This window comes from Geotrypetes seraphini, chromosome 5 (assembly GCF_902459505.1).
Source record: "Geotrypetes seraphini chromosome 5, aGeoSer1.1, whole genome shotgun sequence".
Classification (NCBI taxonomy): Eukaryota; Metazoa; Chordata; class Amphibia; order Gymnophiona; family Dermophiidae; genus Geotrypetes; species Geotrypetes seraphini.
The window spans coordinates 126335631-126351860 of NC_047088.1; the positions used below are offsets into that span (position 1 = coordinate 126335631).

The 16230-nt window shown below is 52.4% G+C and overlaps 1 protein-coding gene across 1 annotated transcript in view; it reads left to right on the forward strand.

Annotated features, from left to right (window-relative positions):
* Positions 1-1056: 1056 nt before the first annotated feature.
* LOC117360389 (TRAF3-interacting protein 1-like) overlaps positions 1057-16230 on the forward strand; it is a gene marked incomplete at its 3' end in the record, with an annotated part of 741717 nt that continues 726543 nt past the window's right edge. The window contains exon 1 of the mRNA XM_033944098.1: positions 1057-1274. Coding sequence (XP_033799989.1) covers positions 1152-1274 — 123 coding nt within the window. The remainder of the gene's footprint in view (positions 1275-16230) is intronic.

A 16230-nucleotide genomic window follows, 5' to 3' on the forward strand; every position in this document is an offset into this window, starting at 1 on the left:
GATTACCCCTACACAGTAGAGTCACAGCCTATAAAGTTAGAGCAATGGCAGCTTCAATTGCTTTCCTCAGATCTACTCCTATTGAGGAAATTTATAAGGCTGCTACTTGGTCCTCGGTTCATACCTTCACTTCTCACTATTGCCTGGATACTTTCTCCAGACGGGATGGACAGTTTGGGCAAACAGTATTACAAAATTTATTCTCCTAAGTTGCCAACACTCCCACCATCCCATTCTGGTTAGCTTGGAGGTCACCCACTTGTATACCTGCCTGCTTGTCCTGGGATAAAGCACAGTTATTTACCGTAACAGATGTTTTCCAGGGACAGCAGGCAGCTATTCTCACAACCCACCCACCTCCCCTGGTTGGCTTCTCTGCTAGCTATCTGAATTGAGGAGACGCACCCTACACTGGGTGTGAAGGCACATGCGCGTGCAGTCGACTCGAAACTTCTGGTTTCTTCAAGCAAGTCTGCTTGTGAGGTGTCCGCATCCGGGCTCTGTCGATAACACCTGTTACAGTAAGTAACTGTGCTTTTTGTCCCCCCTCCAAACAATAAAGCGTTCTGCTGCCTATGATGCAGTGTATAAATAAACAGTTTGTATGTGTATTACGTATTTGTTTGATAAATTAGAGGAGTTTCCAGTGGCAATTGTTTGGGCTATTTTTTAGGCTACTCCAACACAAGTTGGCCTACTCTGGAGCTACTTTTTGCCATGAGTTGGGCTGGAAACTTTTTTTGCCATCTGTGCAGGGCTCGAGAGCACTGAGATATTCCCTCTCTGTCCAGAATGACACACCTGTTGTTTTAATAAAAATTAAGACTAAAATACCCACAGAACAATAAAAAAAGTAAATTTATATCAAGAAACTCCTTCTCTACATGTTATTGAGTTGGAATAATTTTAAAGCAAAAGCCAATCCTGAACTTCGGTTGACAGAGCAAAAAAAGCTTGCGCTTTAAGTGCTTTGGCTGGAGGCGGGGTTATGATGTCTGCGCCTGTGACATTAAACGATAGATGCGTTGTTGTTGCTAGGATACTGGCTACGGGTACGCGCATGCTCTTTATAGATTTATTGTGGGATTTCAGGTGTTGCATGGTTGATTGAGGGGGTTACAAAATCTTTACAAGAACGATAATTTACTATTATGGATATCTCGGTGGTGCGTCGCACTCAAGAATCTCTAGGAAAGGTACTTAGGAAGCCTCCACTTACTGACAAGCTACTTGGGAAACCGCCTTTTCGATACCTACACGATATAATTTCCGAGGTGAGAGTGCGTCTGAGGAGCGGGTAGGAAAGAGTATAGAAAAAAATTTGACATAAAACTGAGTACTGTATTCTAAATGTTTGAGTGTAGTAATAGGAGGTAATTGATTGTAAAGAAATAACAGATGGAAAAAGCATAGTTAGTTAGGCCTCGGGCTGATCTGTTTATACTTTTAGTTGCTGGGAAGTGGGCGCTGTTCATGCAGGTTCTGCTTAGTATCTAGCCCCTTTTATCAGCTGTGGCATATGAATTCTTTAGTGAGCAGAATGACTGAAGAAAAAAAGCTTCTCTGTGGGTAAAATATCAGCAAAACACCAACGGACTGGACGGCAGTGAAAGTAGGCTTGAAGTGAGTAACCAATTAAGCTTGGTTTGTTATTCATTTCAAGCCTACTTTCTCTACCTTCCACTCCATGTTATAATTCTTAAGTTAACACCAGTTAGGTTCTGAAATTTTACATTGATAGCTGGTTGAAGCGTGTAAAGTAAGTAATTGCAGGCAGTCCCCAAGTTACAGATGCCCGACTCGCACTTAAGAACGCGGTTGCGGCTTAATTATATTTCACTGAGTAGTGGCATAGACTCCTATACTTCTACAGCAGATTCAGGAATAATGCATGGCCACATTTAAGAACAGTGTGTGGTTGTGCATGCTTTACCTTAAAACAGGGGTGTCAAATTCAAGCCTGTGGGCCAAATCTGGCCCGCAGTGTAATTATATTTGTCCCACGAGAAAATACCAAATGTCTACTAGAGCTGGCCTGCCGGTAGACAGTTTTTTGACCCAATGGGCTCATGTCCCCATTAGGCATGTCATCACGATTGACGTTTTTACCAATTCCCGTGGCGTTCTCTGGCTCTCCTCCCAGACTCGCACTGTGTCACAGTAGTACTGGACTCTTCTGTAATTGGTTTTTTGGTAAGTACACTTCTCTCTCAGTGTATGCGGTTTCAGCAATCGCGGTTTCGATTATTTGCGGTTTTTACCTTGCTGGCTCCTCCCCCCCCTCCCCAATTACATCAGCTTGCATAGAGAAATTGCTGATTATCCCAGGACAAGCATATTCTCTACATGTGGGTGAGGTCATTCACGGAGTCCCATCGTGGACAGCTTTTCAAGCAAACTTGATTGAAGATCTCAAGTTTGCTAGTACTGCCCAAACATGTGTGCCTTCCTGCTCTACTAGAGGGCGCATCCCCTCCTCGTGTTCTTCAGTTCTTAGCTTTCCGCGAAGCCAGAAAGCCCTGTCTCTCTTCTCTGCGTTCTCTAAGTGTCTTTCTCGCACCGCAGCTTCTTTGTTTTCATCGGGAGTCGCTGTGCGTGTTGCTCATTACTTGATTTCTTTGTTTTTCGTGTTTTTGTACTTTCGGTTCAGCGACCGGGGGCTCCCGGTTCACTGTTGCCGCTTGACCTCGAGTGGCTGCAGCCGTCTTACCTTATGTCCCGGCCTCTCAACGGGTTTAAGAAGTGCTCCCAGTGCGGTCGGGTTATCTCCATCACTGACCCGCACAGCTGGTGTATTTTGTGCATGGGTGCTGATCAACCGACGGATTCCTGTCCTCGCTGTGCCACGCTTCAACCTCGGGCTCTTCGGCGACGTAGGGCCAGGATTGCGGAGCTTTTCGCCATGGAAGCCGCTCCTGCTTCGACCCCGGTCTCGGCCTTGATCTCAGCTTCGGTCTCGACATCGGCCTCGAAGACCTCGGCCCCGGGAAAGTCTCCCTCGACCTCGAAGGCCTCGGCTCCGGGTAAGTCCACTCTTTCTCCTTCAGGTTCAGCTCAGCTACCAAAGAAGCCTTCCTCGGAGTCTCTGGCCATCCAGGCGGTGAGTGTAGTCCCGCCGGCCTCGTCGAGACCACCCTCCAAGCGTGCTTCCACCACATGGGAATACTCATCCTCGAGGTTGCCCCCGGTGGAACGCACTGCTCCACCTGCCCGGCCGGATATGGTCACGGTGCCGATGTTAGAGGAGGTGCTGAAGACTTATCATCTCGTCGGAGCTTTCCTTGGCATTGGTGCAGATTGCTCCGGTCTCGACCTCGTGCGCTGTGGACCAGCCTGAGCGTAGCGTCGAGGTTTCTCGAGGCAAGGCGCGTTGTTCTCGGCGTCTGTCCTCGTTGGATTCCTCGCCTCTTCCATTGAGGCATGTTTCTCCCTCGAGCCGGCCTCGGTCGAGGCACCGGGTGAGGCGCCTTGTGAAACGTCCGCGGGACTCCCCCCTGAGGAGGGGTAGATCCCTGGGTCCTTGCACTATTGGCTCCATTAAGACCACAGACCTCACTCTGTCCAAACCGCCGGTCTGTTGAGGTTGCCGGTCCAGTTGGACTCCCCGATTTGGGAGGAGCCTGCCTCGGGGGACCTGGCCTCGTTTTCCCGAGGCTTGTCCTCAGGCTGGGGTTCTCCGGGGCACCGTCCTCGGACCTTGACGGTCCATGCCTCGCAGCCTCCCCTCCGGGAACTTTGAGACGCAAGCTCTCGTCGACGCCTCCTCGTTCCTTCAGCAGGGCTTCTTCGGCGTCTATGCTGGTGGATACGGATGTTCCATCCCAGTATTCTCGGGAGGCTTCCCCCTCCTTTTTGGCTGCCCTGCTGTCTCGTTCCACCACTCCGCCTGGGGAGCATTCGGAGAGCAGGCCCTCTTCCTTCATTCGCTTTGTGCAGGATATGGGGAAGGCCTTGCACCTGGACCTTCAGTCTGATTCCAGGTATACCAAGGAGTACTTGGAGGAGATGGAGCTTCCATACCATCCTAGGGAATCTCTATGGCTGCCGCTGAATCCGGTGTTGCAGCAGACTTTCTTTCGTAACCTGGAGACACCTTACGCTATCCCGGCTATTCCCTCCAAAATGGAGTCCCGTACCGCATGGTGCTGTGTAAGGGGTATGAGAAGTCGCAGCTCTCTCACCAGCCCCTGGTTGTGGAGTCTACCCTTAAGAAGTCTCACCCGTCTAAGGTCTATGCTGCTGTCCCGCCAGGCTGGGAGGACAGGACCATGGATAAATTTGGGAGGCACCTCTATTAGAACTCCATGATGGCGATAATTTCACGTTTACTTCTTATCTGAAGTGGTGCATCAAGTCCTTGCCATCATTCGAGGACGCTCCGTGCGGAGTTTCGCCGGCTTGTGGATACCCTGTCACAGCTTCGGCTGTACATGTTTCAGGCCTCTTATGAAGCCTTCAAACTGTCGTCTCGGGTCTTGGCATTCGCGGTAGCAATGCGTCGCTTGGCATGGCTATGCATTGTCAATATGGACCCGAACCTGCAGGACAGGTTGGCTAATCTTCCGTGTCTGGGAAATGAGTTGTTTGATTCCATCAAGGCCGCCACTAAATGCCTCTCCGAACACAAATGCTCCTTCGCCTCCCTGGTCCGGGCTAAGGCGAAACCAGCTCCGCCCAAGACCTACCGGCTGCCTCCCCGGCGATATCCGCAGAAGTCCATGCCGGCGTTTTTTTGCCCTCCGCCTTGTCGTCCACAGCAGCAGAGGGCTCCTCCTAAGCCTCAGACCCCCCACTGCACCTAAGCAGCAGCCGTTCTTTTGACTGGCCCGGCGGGAGGGGTCTGGCCCCTTCCGCCTTGGGGGTTCCCCCTTTGCCCATCGGGGGACGTCTCCGCACCTTTTATCATCGTTGGGTGGAGATCACTGCGGACTCTTGGGTTCTCTCTGTCATTCGGGAGGGCTAATCCCTCAACTTCCGGGCTTTGCCTCCAGACATTTCTCCCGGAGAGTCTGTTTCCGACAGGACGCAACTTCCTTTGCTTCTTTTGGAAGCGCGGGCCCTCCTTCGCCTGCGGGTTGTGGAAGAGGTTCCCCCCTGCCAACGGGGCTCCGGCGTGTATTCTCGGTACTTCCTGGTACCCAAAAAGACCGGGGACCTTCGTCCCATCCTGGATTTGCAGAAACTGAACAAGTTCCTGGTACGGGAGAAGTTCCGCATGCTTTCGCTTCCCATTTTGTATCCCTTGATGGACGAGGGGGACTGGTTGTGTTCCCTGGACCTAAAGGAAGCCTACACTCGCATACCGATACATCCGGCTTCTCGGCGATTTCTCCACTTTCAGGTGGGGAGCCTCCACTTGCAGTATCGAGTCCTCCCATTCGGGCTTGCTTCGTCCCCACGGGTCTTCACGAAGTGCCTTGTGGTGGTCGCGGCGGCCCTGCGGTCGCAGGGCCTTCAGATCTTCCCGTACCTCAACGATTGGCTGATCAAAGCCCTGTCGAGGGAGGGGGTTATTTCAGCGACCCATCAGACTATTATCTTCCTTTAGCGTATGGGGTTCGAGATCAACTTCCCCAAGTCTCAGTTGTGCCCCTCTCAGTCTCTGTAGTTTTTTCGGGGTGGTACTCGACACAGTCCGCCTCCGGTCGTTTCTGCCTCCACCTCGCCAGGCCGTCCTCTTGCGGCTGAGTCAGCTGGTGTCCCAGTGGGCGCCGGTCTCGGCAAAGCAGATGATGATCCTCCTGGGGCACATGGCCTCCACTGTTCACGTCACGCCGTTTGCCTGGTTGCATCTATGGGTTCCTCAGTGGGCTCTGGCGTCTCAGTGGCGGCAGGATCCCGCCTCTCTGCACATTGCGGTGATTCCCTCCTTGAAACGCTCGCTCCGTTGGTGGACCAACTCTTCCAATCTGTCCAGAGGTTTGCTCTTTCTCATACCCCTGCATCAGAAGGTTCTGATGACGGACTCCTTGGTGTACGCTTGGGGGGCGCACCTTGATGGCCTGCAGGCTCAGGGTCCTTGGTCGAGTGCGGACCGTCGCTGCCACATCAACCTGCTGGAGCTCCGTGGTATTTACAATGCCGTGGTGGCTTTTCGTTATTTGCTGCAGGATTCCGTTGTCCTGGTGCGTATGGACAACCAGGTGGCGAGGTATTATGTAAACAAGCAGGGGGGTACGGGTTCTCTGTCGCTATGCAAGGAAGCCCTTCGTCTTTGGCAGTGGGCGTTGCGCCACAACATCTTCCATCGGGTGGTGTATATCCAGGGCGAGCAGAATTGTCTGGCGGACAAGTTGAGTCGCCTTCTTCAGCCGCACGAATGGTCGCTCCATTCTCAAACTCTGCGGCAGGTGTTTGTTCGGTGGGGGACTCCACAGATTGATCTGTTCGCTTTGCCCCTCAATCACAAGTAGCCTCGTTTCTGCTTGAGGATGTACTCCCCAGATCGTCTTGAGACGGATGCTTTCCTTCTCGATTGGACGGGCAGGTTCCTCTATGCGTTCCCTCCCTTTCCTCTGATTCTCAGGATGCTGGTACATCTCAAGTCGGTCCGCGCCACCATGATCTTGATTGCGCCTCGGTGGCCCCGGCAGCCATGGTTCTCCCTGCTCCTCCAGCTCAGTGTCAGGGAGCCTCTGCTACTACCTGTGTTTCCTTCTCTGCTGTCGGGGTTCGCTGTTGCATTCCAATCTGCAGTCTACATTTAACAGCTTGGTTCCTCTCCACGTGCCTCCCTCCTTAGGTTTCTCTCAGGCAGTGAGGATGTTCTCGAGGCCTCTCGGAAGACCCTCACTCAGCAATGCTATTCCCAGAAATGGACCAGATTTACTGTGTGGTGTGCTGCACGCCGCATAGAGCCGCTTTCTGCCTCTTGGTCTTCTCCGTGCTGGATTATCTGTTTCACTTATCCCTGTCTGGCCTCAAATCGACATCTATTCGAGTCTACCTCAGTGTGATTGCTGCCTTTCATCAGCCGCTTGATGGGAAACCGTTATCTGTCCATCCGGTGGTTTCCTGCTTTATGAAGGGACTTTTCAATGTTCACCCTCCCCTCAAGCCCCCTCTGGTGATTTGGGATCTTAATGTGGTCCTGGCTCAGTTGATGAGACCTCCGTTTGAGCCCATTGACAAGTCTCATCTGAAGTTTCTCACTTGGAAAGTAGTGTTCCTGGTTGCTCTCAAATCTGCCAACCGACTCAGTGAGTTGCAAGCTCTGGTTGCGGATCCACCTTTTACTGTGTTTCATCATGACAAGGTGGTTCTTCGCACACATCCTAAATTCTTGCCTAAGGTGGTTTCGGATTTACACCTCAACCAGTCCATTGTCCTTCCGGTGTTTTTTCCGAAGCCCCACTCTCATCCTGGGGAGGTGGCACTTCACACTTTGGATTGTAAACGAGTGTTGGCTTTTTACCTGCGATGCACCGAGTCTCATTGGACGGCTCCTCAACTTTTCATCTCTTTTGATCCTAATCGGTTGGGCCATCCTGTTTCCAAGCGCACCTTGTCCAACTGGTTGGCTGCTTGTATTTTCTTTTGCTACGCTCAGGCTGGTCTCTCGCTGCAAGGTCGGGTCACGGGACTTAGAGTCCGAGCAATGGCGGCGTCTGTCGCTTTCCTCTGGTCCACGCCTATTGAGGAGATCTGCAAGGCTGCCACTTGGTCTTCGGTTCATACCTTCACCTCTCACTACTATTTGGATGCCTTTTCCAGGCGCGACGGTCAGTTTGGCCAGTCGGTTTTGCATAATCTGTTTTCATAATTTGCCAACTTTCCCTCCATCCCCTTTTTGGTTAGCTTGGAGGTCACCCACATGTAGAGAATATGCTGCCTGCTTGTCCTGGGATAAAGCACAGTTACTTACCATAACAGGTGTTATCCAGGGACAGCAGGCATATATTCTCGCAACCCTCCCACCTCCCTGAGGCTGGCTTCTTTGCTTGCTATCTGAACTGAAGTCCACGAGGAGGGGATGTGCCCTGTAGTGGAGCAGGAAGGCACACATGCGTGGGCAGTACTAGCAAACTTGAGATCTTCAATCAAGTTTGCTTGAAAAGCTGTCCGCGAAGGGGCTCCATGGATGATGTCACCCACATGTAGAGAATATCTGCCTGCTGTCCCTGGATAACACCTGTTACGATAAGTAACTCTGCTTTCCAAGCATTTGCAGAGAAAATCAAAGATTCCCAGCACTTTCACCATGTTTTGCCTCTCCTTCAGGAGCAGGCCAGGTCTCCCACCATGTTATTTGCGGTTTCACCATATTCACGATGTGTTTTTTATTTTGGGTTTTTTTTTTTTGTAATTGTTTATTTATAACAAAGAACCTCAGACCACCACAGCAGTACAATACAAAGTACAATCAATCAATTTACAGAACAACAAAATAATAATAATAATAATAACTTTATTCTTGTATACCGCATTACCATGGAAGTTCTATGCGGTTAACAAATGAAGAGACTGTACATTTACAGCGAAGTTACAATTTCAGTAATGTTACATTTACATTTTAGACGATAAATTTACGGTGCAGTTGTTTTGTCAGCTAGGTTGACATATACTGAGTAGTTACATTTGCTGTAAGTTACATACAACGGTTTTACAAATAGCAGTATTACATACGGCGGTGAAGAGTCTGGGGTGAGTCGAGATCAGAGGACGAGGCAGGGAATAGATAGATCAGAGGATAGATCAGAGGAATTTGTCAAAAAGGTAGGTTTTGATTAACTTCCTGAATGTTTGGTAGGGGGGGAATTGGAGATGAGAGTTGAGGTCATCCCCACCCCTCACCACCCCGTAACAGCATACAAAAACCATCATCCCCCTTACACCATATATCCCCCCCCCAATGGGCATCAAAGCACCCGAAGAAAAGGAAGGAGAAAAAGAACAGAATTGAACAAATAAAAGCACATAACCAGAATAAGACAAACCCTCAGTGCCCAAGTCCAATCCAGGTCCATCAATTCAACTGACATTAGAATGCCCCACATCCAATCCCTCCACTTCCAGGTATCTCCCCCAAATATTGTAATAGTGCTGCCATCGCCTAGTCAATAGGGCCGAAAGCCTGTATCTTTCACAAACCCAGCCCAATTTTTCTCTCATTAGTCATCGTGGGTACAGTCGTGCTTCGCCAATGGCAAGCTACAATCAGCCTAGCCGCTGTGAACGCCAACCGTACCAGTTTATCTTGGGTGTCATCTTCCCCTCCCAAGGGAAACCCCAATAAGGCCATCTCCGCTCTTTCTTGGAGGGACACCTGAACAAGATCCCCCACATACTTAAACACCTGTCTCCAAAAGACCTGAATGGAAGGACAGCTCCACCACATATGAAAAAAGGTTCCCTGCTCCCCACATCCCCTCCAGCATAAGGCTGTGCCCTGAACAGACATCTTATTCAGGTGAACTGGTGTCATATATCAGCGGACCAGCATTTTATGAGCATTCTCCACCAGCACAGAAGCCACTGCAAGATAAGGCCTCATCGTACACCTGCCCCAAGTCCCGTTCCCATGCCACGAGATACGTAGGTTTCCAGGCCCTTCACGATGGTTTTTAATAGAAACCATGAATAACACATGAAAAAGTTATTTGCGGTTTTTCTGTATTTGCAGTTCTGTTAATCCCCCTATCACAGTGAATACGAAGGGAGAAGTGTACTGATTTATTTTTTCATAATTTTTTCTTTTTAATCCCTTGTTGTACATAGGGCTCCTTTTACTAAGCTGCAATAGTGTTTTTAGCACGCGCTAAACCTGCGCTACGCGGCTAAAACTAACGCCAGCTCAATGCTGGTGTTAGCGTCTAGCACACATGCTAAAACCGCTATCGCAGCTTAGTAAAAGGAGCCCATAGTTTTTTTGATCACGTTCTAATTTGGTGTTTTGTTTTCTGGTACTCATTCTTTTCCAGTGCTAATGTTTTTCCATATGCCTATTCATTTTCTCTGCTTCATATAATGATTTTTATTATGATTATATTTTTACGCTTTTTCAAACATTATGTTGCTAATTCACATGGTATTATCCCAGGACAAGCAGGCATGATATTCTCACATGTGGGTGACGTCATCTACGGAGCCCCAGCGCGGACAGCTTTTCAAGCAAACTTGATTGAAGTTTCAAGTTTGCACACTGCACCACGCATGTGCTAGCCTTCTTGCCCACTAGAGGGCGCATCCCCACCTCGTGGTCCTCAGTTCTAATTCATCCGCGGAGCCAGAAGCCCTGTGGATATTTGTGTGCTCTAATTGCCTTCTGTTGCCGCGGCTGTGTACGTTTTTTCGACGCGGTCGCTGCGTGTAGATTTTCTTTCTTTCTTTGTTTTTCTTTTTTCCAAAAAAAAAAAAAATAAAAATATATATCTTTTTCCGTTGCTCCGGGGGCTCCCGGTAGCCACGGCCCGGGAACCTCGTTCGTTCCCGGCCACGTTGTAGGCCCATGTCCCGGCCTGTTACGGGGTTTAAAAAGTGCGGTCGTTGTGACCGACTACTTTCAATAACAGACCCTCATCGGTGCTGTTTACGGTGCTTGGTGCCCCAGCACCCGACAGACGCGTGTGACAAGTGTGCCACCTTCCAGAAGCGGGCACTCACACGCCGTAAGGCCCGCATGGCGGAACTTTTCTCCGTCGAGTCCCCGCCTGGGAAGGCCTCGAGTTCGGCCTCGGCTTCGGCCCCGGCCTTGACCTCGGCCTCGACCTCGGCTTCGGGACCCTCGGCTTCGCCTCGTCCCTCGATGCCATCTAAGCAGGTTGCTGCATCCAAGGCCTCGGGTAAGTCTCCACTTCCCTCCTCAGCTCCAGGATCGTCAAAAAAGCCATCCTCGGGCTCTTCGACGGCGGGAGGGTCCACCTCCGCTCAGCCCAAGATGCCCAAGTCCATCGCCCCGAGGGAATACTCGAGAGACCGAGGTCGCCCTCTGAGGAGCGTCGGCAGGTATTGCCCCAGGGGATGTCGATCCCGGTGTTCCAGGAATTGCTCCGGGCGTTGATCGCCTCGGAGCTCACCGGGGCCATTGAGCACCTGCAGCAGGCTTCGGCCTCGACTGCTTCGGCCTCGATGGCCCCGCAGTTGGCGACCTCGGCCTCGGGTACCGGGGCTTCGGCTCCCGAGGCGCCCACGGCCTCGACCTCGGCATTGCCCTCGGACTCGGCTTCGAGGGGACAGCCGGAGCGTAGCGTGCGCCCACGCGACAAGGTGCGCCGGGTGCGGCGGCTCTCGTCGTCGTCCTCTGAGTCCTCGCGAGGTTCATCACCTTCGGGCAAGCCTCGGGCGAGGCACCGTGCGAGGAAGGCCAAGCGGTCTCGGGCCTCGCCTCGGCGGCGCGGTCGCTCGTCGCCGGCCGGGGTCGATACCTTGCGGGTACGGGACCTGCGGGTCGATAATCCCAACTTGTTTAGGTCTCCTGCCAGGGAGAGTTCCCGAGCGTCCTCGCCGGGGCCGAAGGGACGGGCTTCGGTGCCCCGGACCCCGGGGGGATCCCCCAAGGGTTCCTTTCGACAAACTCGGTCTCCAACCCCTTCGAGGTCACAGGACTGTGCCTCCTTGGGATCGGGATCGGGGAGGGAGCCGAGGTACTCTCATGAGGCCTCTCCCTTCGGCTCGGCAGGGAAGTCTCGGTCACCCTCTCCTCCTGCTAGACCTTCATCCTTCACGAGGTTTGTGCAGGATATGGCGGTGGCTTTGGGTGTGGACTTGTTAGAGGGATCCACTTACACCAAGGAGTTTTTAGAGGAGCAGGATCTTCCTGCCCCCCCTCGGGAATCCCCTCGCCTTCCCATCAACAAGGTCCTCCATCAGACCTTCCTTAGGAATCTCGAGGCTCCTTTGACGGTCGCAGTGGTGCCCTCCAAAATGGAGTCAAAATATCGCACCCTTCCCATCAAGGGGTTCGAGAAGGGGCAGCTCTCTCACAATTCCCTTCTGGTAGAGTCGGCGCTTAAGAAAACGCAGCCTTCCAGGGTGTCGGCAGCGGTCCCGCCGGGTAGGGAGGGCCGGACCCTGGACAAATTCGGCCGTCGCCTTTATGCCAACTCTCTCATGGCGACGAGGGTGCTGAATTACACCTTTTCGTACTCGTCATTCTTGCGTACGATGGTGAAGGACCTCCCTTCTTTTCGCGAGGTGATACCGGAGTCCCATAGAGACAGGTTTGCCACCTTCAGCTCTAATCTTTCCCAGCTGCACCTCTACTTGTTCCACGCAGTTTACGACGCGTTTGAACTTGCCTCGAGGGTATCTGCCTGTGCGGTGGCCATGCGCCGGCTGGCGTGGCTTCGTACCCTCGAGATGGATTCAAATTTACAAGAGCGCTTGGCTAACTTGCCTTGCGTCGGGTCGGAACTGTTTGACGACTCATTGGATGCGGCGACCAAGCGGCTTTCCGAACAGGAACGCTCCCTGGCCTCTTTGGTGCGTCCGAAGCCTAAGGCCCCTCCGCAGCGTCCCTTCCGGCAGCCCCCGAGGAGGTATCCTCAGAAGTCTATGCCGGTCTTCTCTAGACCACCACCACGGCGACCTCCCCAGCAGGGTAGGGGTGGCCCTTCTAAGCCCGCCACGCAGGGAGCGGCCAAGCCCGCGCCGTCTTTTTGACGGGGTGTGCGGTTGGGGGCGGGCCCCCTCCGCGGTTTCGCTGAACCCCCCTCCCCATCGGGGGTCGCCTCAGCGCATTTACCGGGGCGTGGTCTGGGATCACGTCCGACGCTTGGGTGCTCCGGACCATCTCAGAGGGCTATTCGCTCAACTTCTCCGTGCAGCCTCCGGACATGCCACCCAGAGCTTGGCCGCAGTCGCGGAGCCAGTTGTCCCTTCTCCTGATCGAGGCGAGAGCCTTGTTGAGCCTCCGCGCCGTAGAGCTGGTGCCGCCGGATCAGAGGGGGCGGGGGTTTTACTCCCATTACTTTCTGGTCCCGAAAAAGACAGGGGACTTGCGCCCCAGTTTGGACCTTCGGAGGCTCAACAAGTGCCTGGTCCGGGAGAAGTTCCGTATGTTGTCGCTTCCGGTTTTATATCCACTCCTGGAAGCAGGGGATTGGATGTGCTCCCTGGACTTGAAGGAAGCATACACCCATGTTCCGGTGCATCCCGCTTTCCGCAAGTTCTTGCGGTTCCAAGTGGGAGATTTGCACCTGCAGTATCGGGTTCTTCCCTTCGGTCTGGCGTCGTCCCCTCGGGTGTTCACCAAGTGTATGGTGGTGGTTGCGGCGGCCCTGCGCTCTCGGGGGCTACAGGTCTTTCCCTACCTGGACGATTGGCTGATCAAGGCCCCGTCCAGGGAGGGGGTTATCTTAGCGACCCAACAGACTATCAGTTTACTGCAAGGCCTGGGGTTCGAAGTGAACTTTCCCAAGTCTCAGTTGAGCCCGGCGCAGTCTCTCCAATTTATTGGAGCCGTGCTGGACACGGTTCAACTCCGCGCCTTCCTCCCCCCTCTTCGACGGGAGGCCCTGCTGCGGTGGAGTCGCCACTGTCGGAAGCAATCGGTGGTGTCAGCCCAGCACATGATGATTTTGCTGGGTCACATGGCGTCGACGGTTCACGTCACGCCCTTCGCCCGCTTGCACCTGAGACTCGCTCAGTGGACTCTGGCCTCTCAGTGGCGGCAGGATCGCGATCCGGTGTCTTCCCCGATATCAGTGACTCCTTCTTTGAGTCGATCGCTCCGTTGGTGGACCAACTCTTCCAATCTGTCCGGGGGTTTGCTGTTTCTCGTTCCGCCATACAGCAAGGTCCTGACCACGGACTCCTCAGAGTACGCGTGGGGGGCTCATCTGGACGGTCTGCGGACGCAGGGGCTGTGGTCGCCCGAGGACCGTCGGTGCCACATCAACGTGCTGGAGCTTCGCGCCATTTTTCTGGCTGCGCGAGCGTTTGTCCACCTACTGCGCGATCAGGTGGTGCTCGTGCGGACCGACAACCAGGTGGCAATGTACTATGTCAACAAACAAGGGGGTACGGGCTCTTGGCCTCTGTGCCAGGAGGCTCTTCGTCTTTGGGAATGGGCGGTCTCCCAGAACATGTTCCTGCGTGCAGTTTACATTCAGGGAGAGCAGAACCGGCTGGCAGACAAACTCAGTCGGCTTCTTCAGCCGCACGAGTGGTCTCTGAACTCCCGGGTCCTGCGCGAGGTCTTCGACCGCTGGGGGACTCCTCAGGTGGATTTGTTTGCCTCCCCGGAGACTCACAAACTACCCCTCTATTGTTCTTGGATGTACTCCCGGGACCGTCTCGAGGCAGATGCCTTCCTTCTCGATTGGGAGGGGAAGTTCCTTTATGCGTTCCCTCCTTTTCCTCTGATTTTGAGAACGCTGGTTCATCTCAGATTGACCGGAGCCTCTATGATCCTCATTGCGCCTCGTTGGCCCAGACAGCACTGGTTCTCCCTGCTTCTTCAGCTCAGTGTCAGGGAACCTCTACTTCTGCCGGTATTTCCCTCTCTGCTGTCTCGGAGTCGGGGTTCTCTGTTACATCCCAATCTTCACATCTGACTGCTTGGTTCCTCTCCCCCTGACTTCGATTCCGGTGTCTCAGGCCGTGAGGGAGATTTTGGAGGCCTCGCGCAAGGTCTCGACTCGGCTCTGTTATGCCCAGAAGTGGACCAGGTTTACGTCCTGGTGTTCTTTGAAACATCTGGAACCTAGTTCAGTTCCTGTGTCTTCGGTTCTAGATTATTTGTTGCATTTGTCTGAGTCGGGCCTGAAGACGACTTCCATTCGGGTGCATCTCGGTGCCATTGCCGCCTTCCATCGGCACCTCGAGGGTCGTTCTCTCTCTCTTCATCCTCTGGTTACTCGTTTCATGAAGGGTTTAGTGAATGTCCATCCTCCTCTGAAACCTCCTCCGGTGGTGTGGGATCTTAATGTAGTCTTGGCTCAGCTGATGTAGCCTCCCTTTGAGCCCATCGACAAGTCTCATCTTAAGTTTCTAACTTGGAAAGTGGTCTTTTTGATTGCGCTCACGTCCGCTCGTCGGATTAGTGAACTGCAGTCCTTGGTGGCGGATCCTCCTTTCACGGTGTTTCATCATGATAAGGTGGTTCTTCGCACCCATCCTAAATTTTTGCCTAAGGTTGTGTCTGATTTCCACCTCAATCAGTCCATTGTCCTTCCGGTGTTTTTTCCGAAGCCCCACTCTCATCCTGGTGAGGTGGCGCTTCATACGCTTGACTGTAAGAGAGCGTTGGCTTTTTATCTCCAACGTTCCAAGTCTTATCGGAAGGTTCCTCAATTGTTTTTGTCCTTTGACCCTAATCGTTTAGGACATCCGGTTTCAAAGCGCACCTTGTCAAACTGGTTAGCTGCTTGTATTTCCTTTTGCTACTCTCAGGCTGATCTCCCGCTTTCGGGTCGAGTCACGGGGCATAAGGTCCGAGCGATGGCAGCTTCGGTTGCTTTCCTCCGATCCACGCCTATGGAGGATATTTGTAAAGCTGCCACTTGGTCTTCGGTTCATACGTTCACCTCCCATTACTGTCTGGACACTTTGTCCAGAAGCGACGGCCGGTTTGGCCAGTCGGTGTTACGTAATCTGTTTTCCTAAATTGCCATCCTCCCTCCTGCCCGTTTTTGGTTGGCTTGGAGGTCACCCACATGTGAGAATATCATGCCTGCTTGTCCTGGGATAAAGCACAGTTACTTACCGTAACAGGTGTTATCCAGGGACAGCAGGCATATATTCTCACAACCCGCCCTCCTCCCCGGGGATGGCTTTTATCTTGCTTGATATGGAACTGAGGACCACGAGGTGGGGATGCGCCCTCTAGTGGGCAAGAAGGCTAGCACATGCGTGGTGCAGTGTGCAAACTTGAAACTTCAATCAAGTTTGCTTGAAAAGCTGTCCGCGCTGGGGCTCCGTAGATGACGTCACCCACATGTGAGAATATATGCCTGCTGTCCCTGGATAACACCTGTTACGGTAAGTAACTGTGCTTTTTATTTCATCCCTTTTTTTGGTTTTAATCCCTTTGAGTTTTTCCGTTTTAAGTTTGGCTCAGCTATTTTACATCAATCATGGGCTAGTTGTACCTTGTGTCATTGTTTTTTAAACATATCATTTTCTTTAATATGTTGTTTTTTAACATTGTCTGCAGTTTCCTTTTGGAGTTGTACACATTTTTAAAATAAATATCAAGGCTGGCCTGTGACTTTGTCCAAGTTTAATTTTGGCCCATTGTGTATTTGAGTTTGACATCCCTGCCTTAGAACAGGGATGTTAAACTCAATC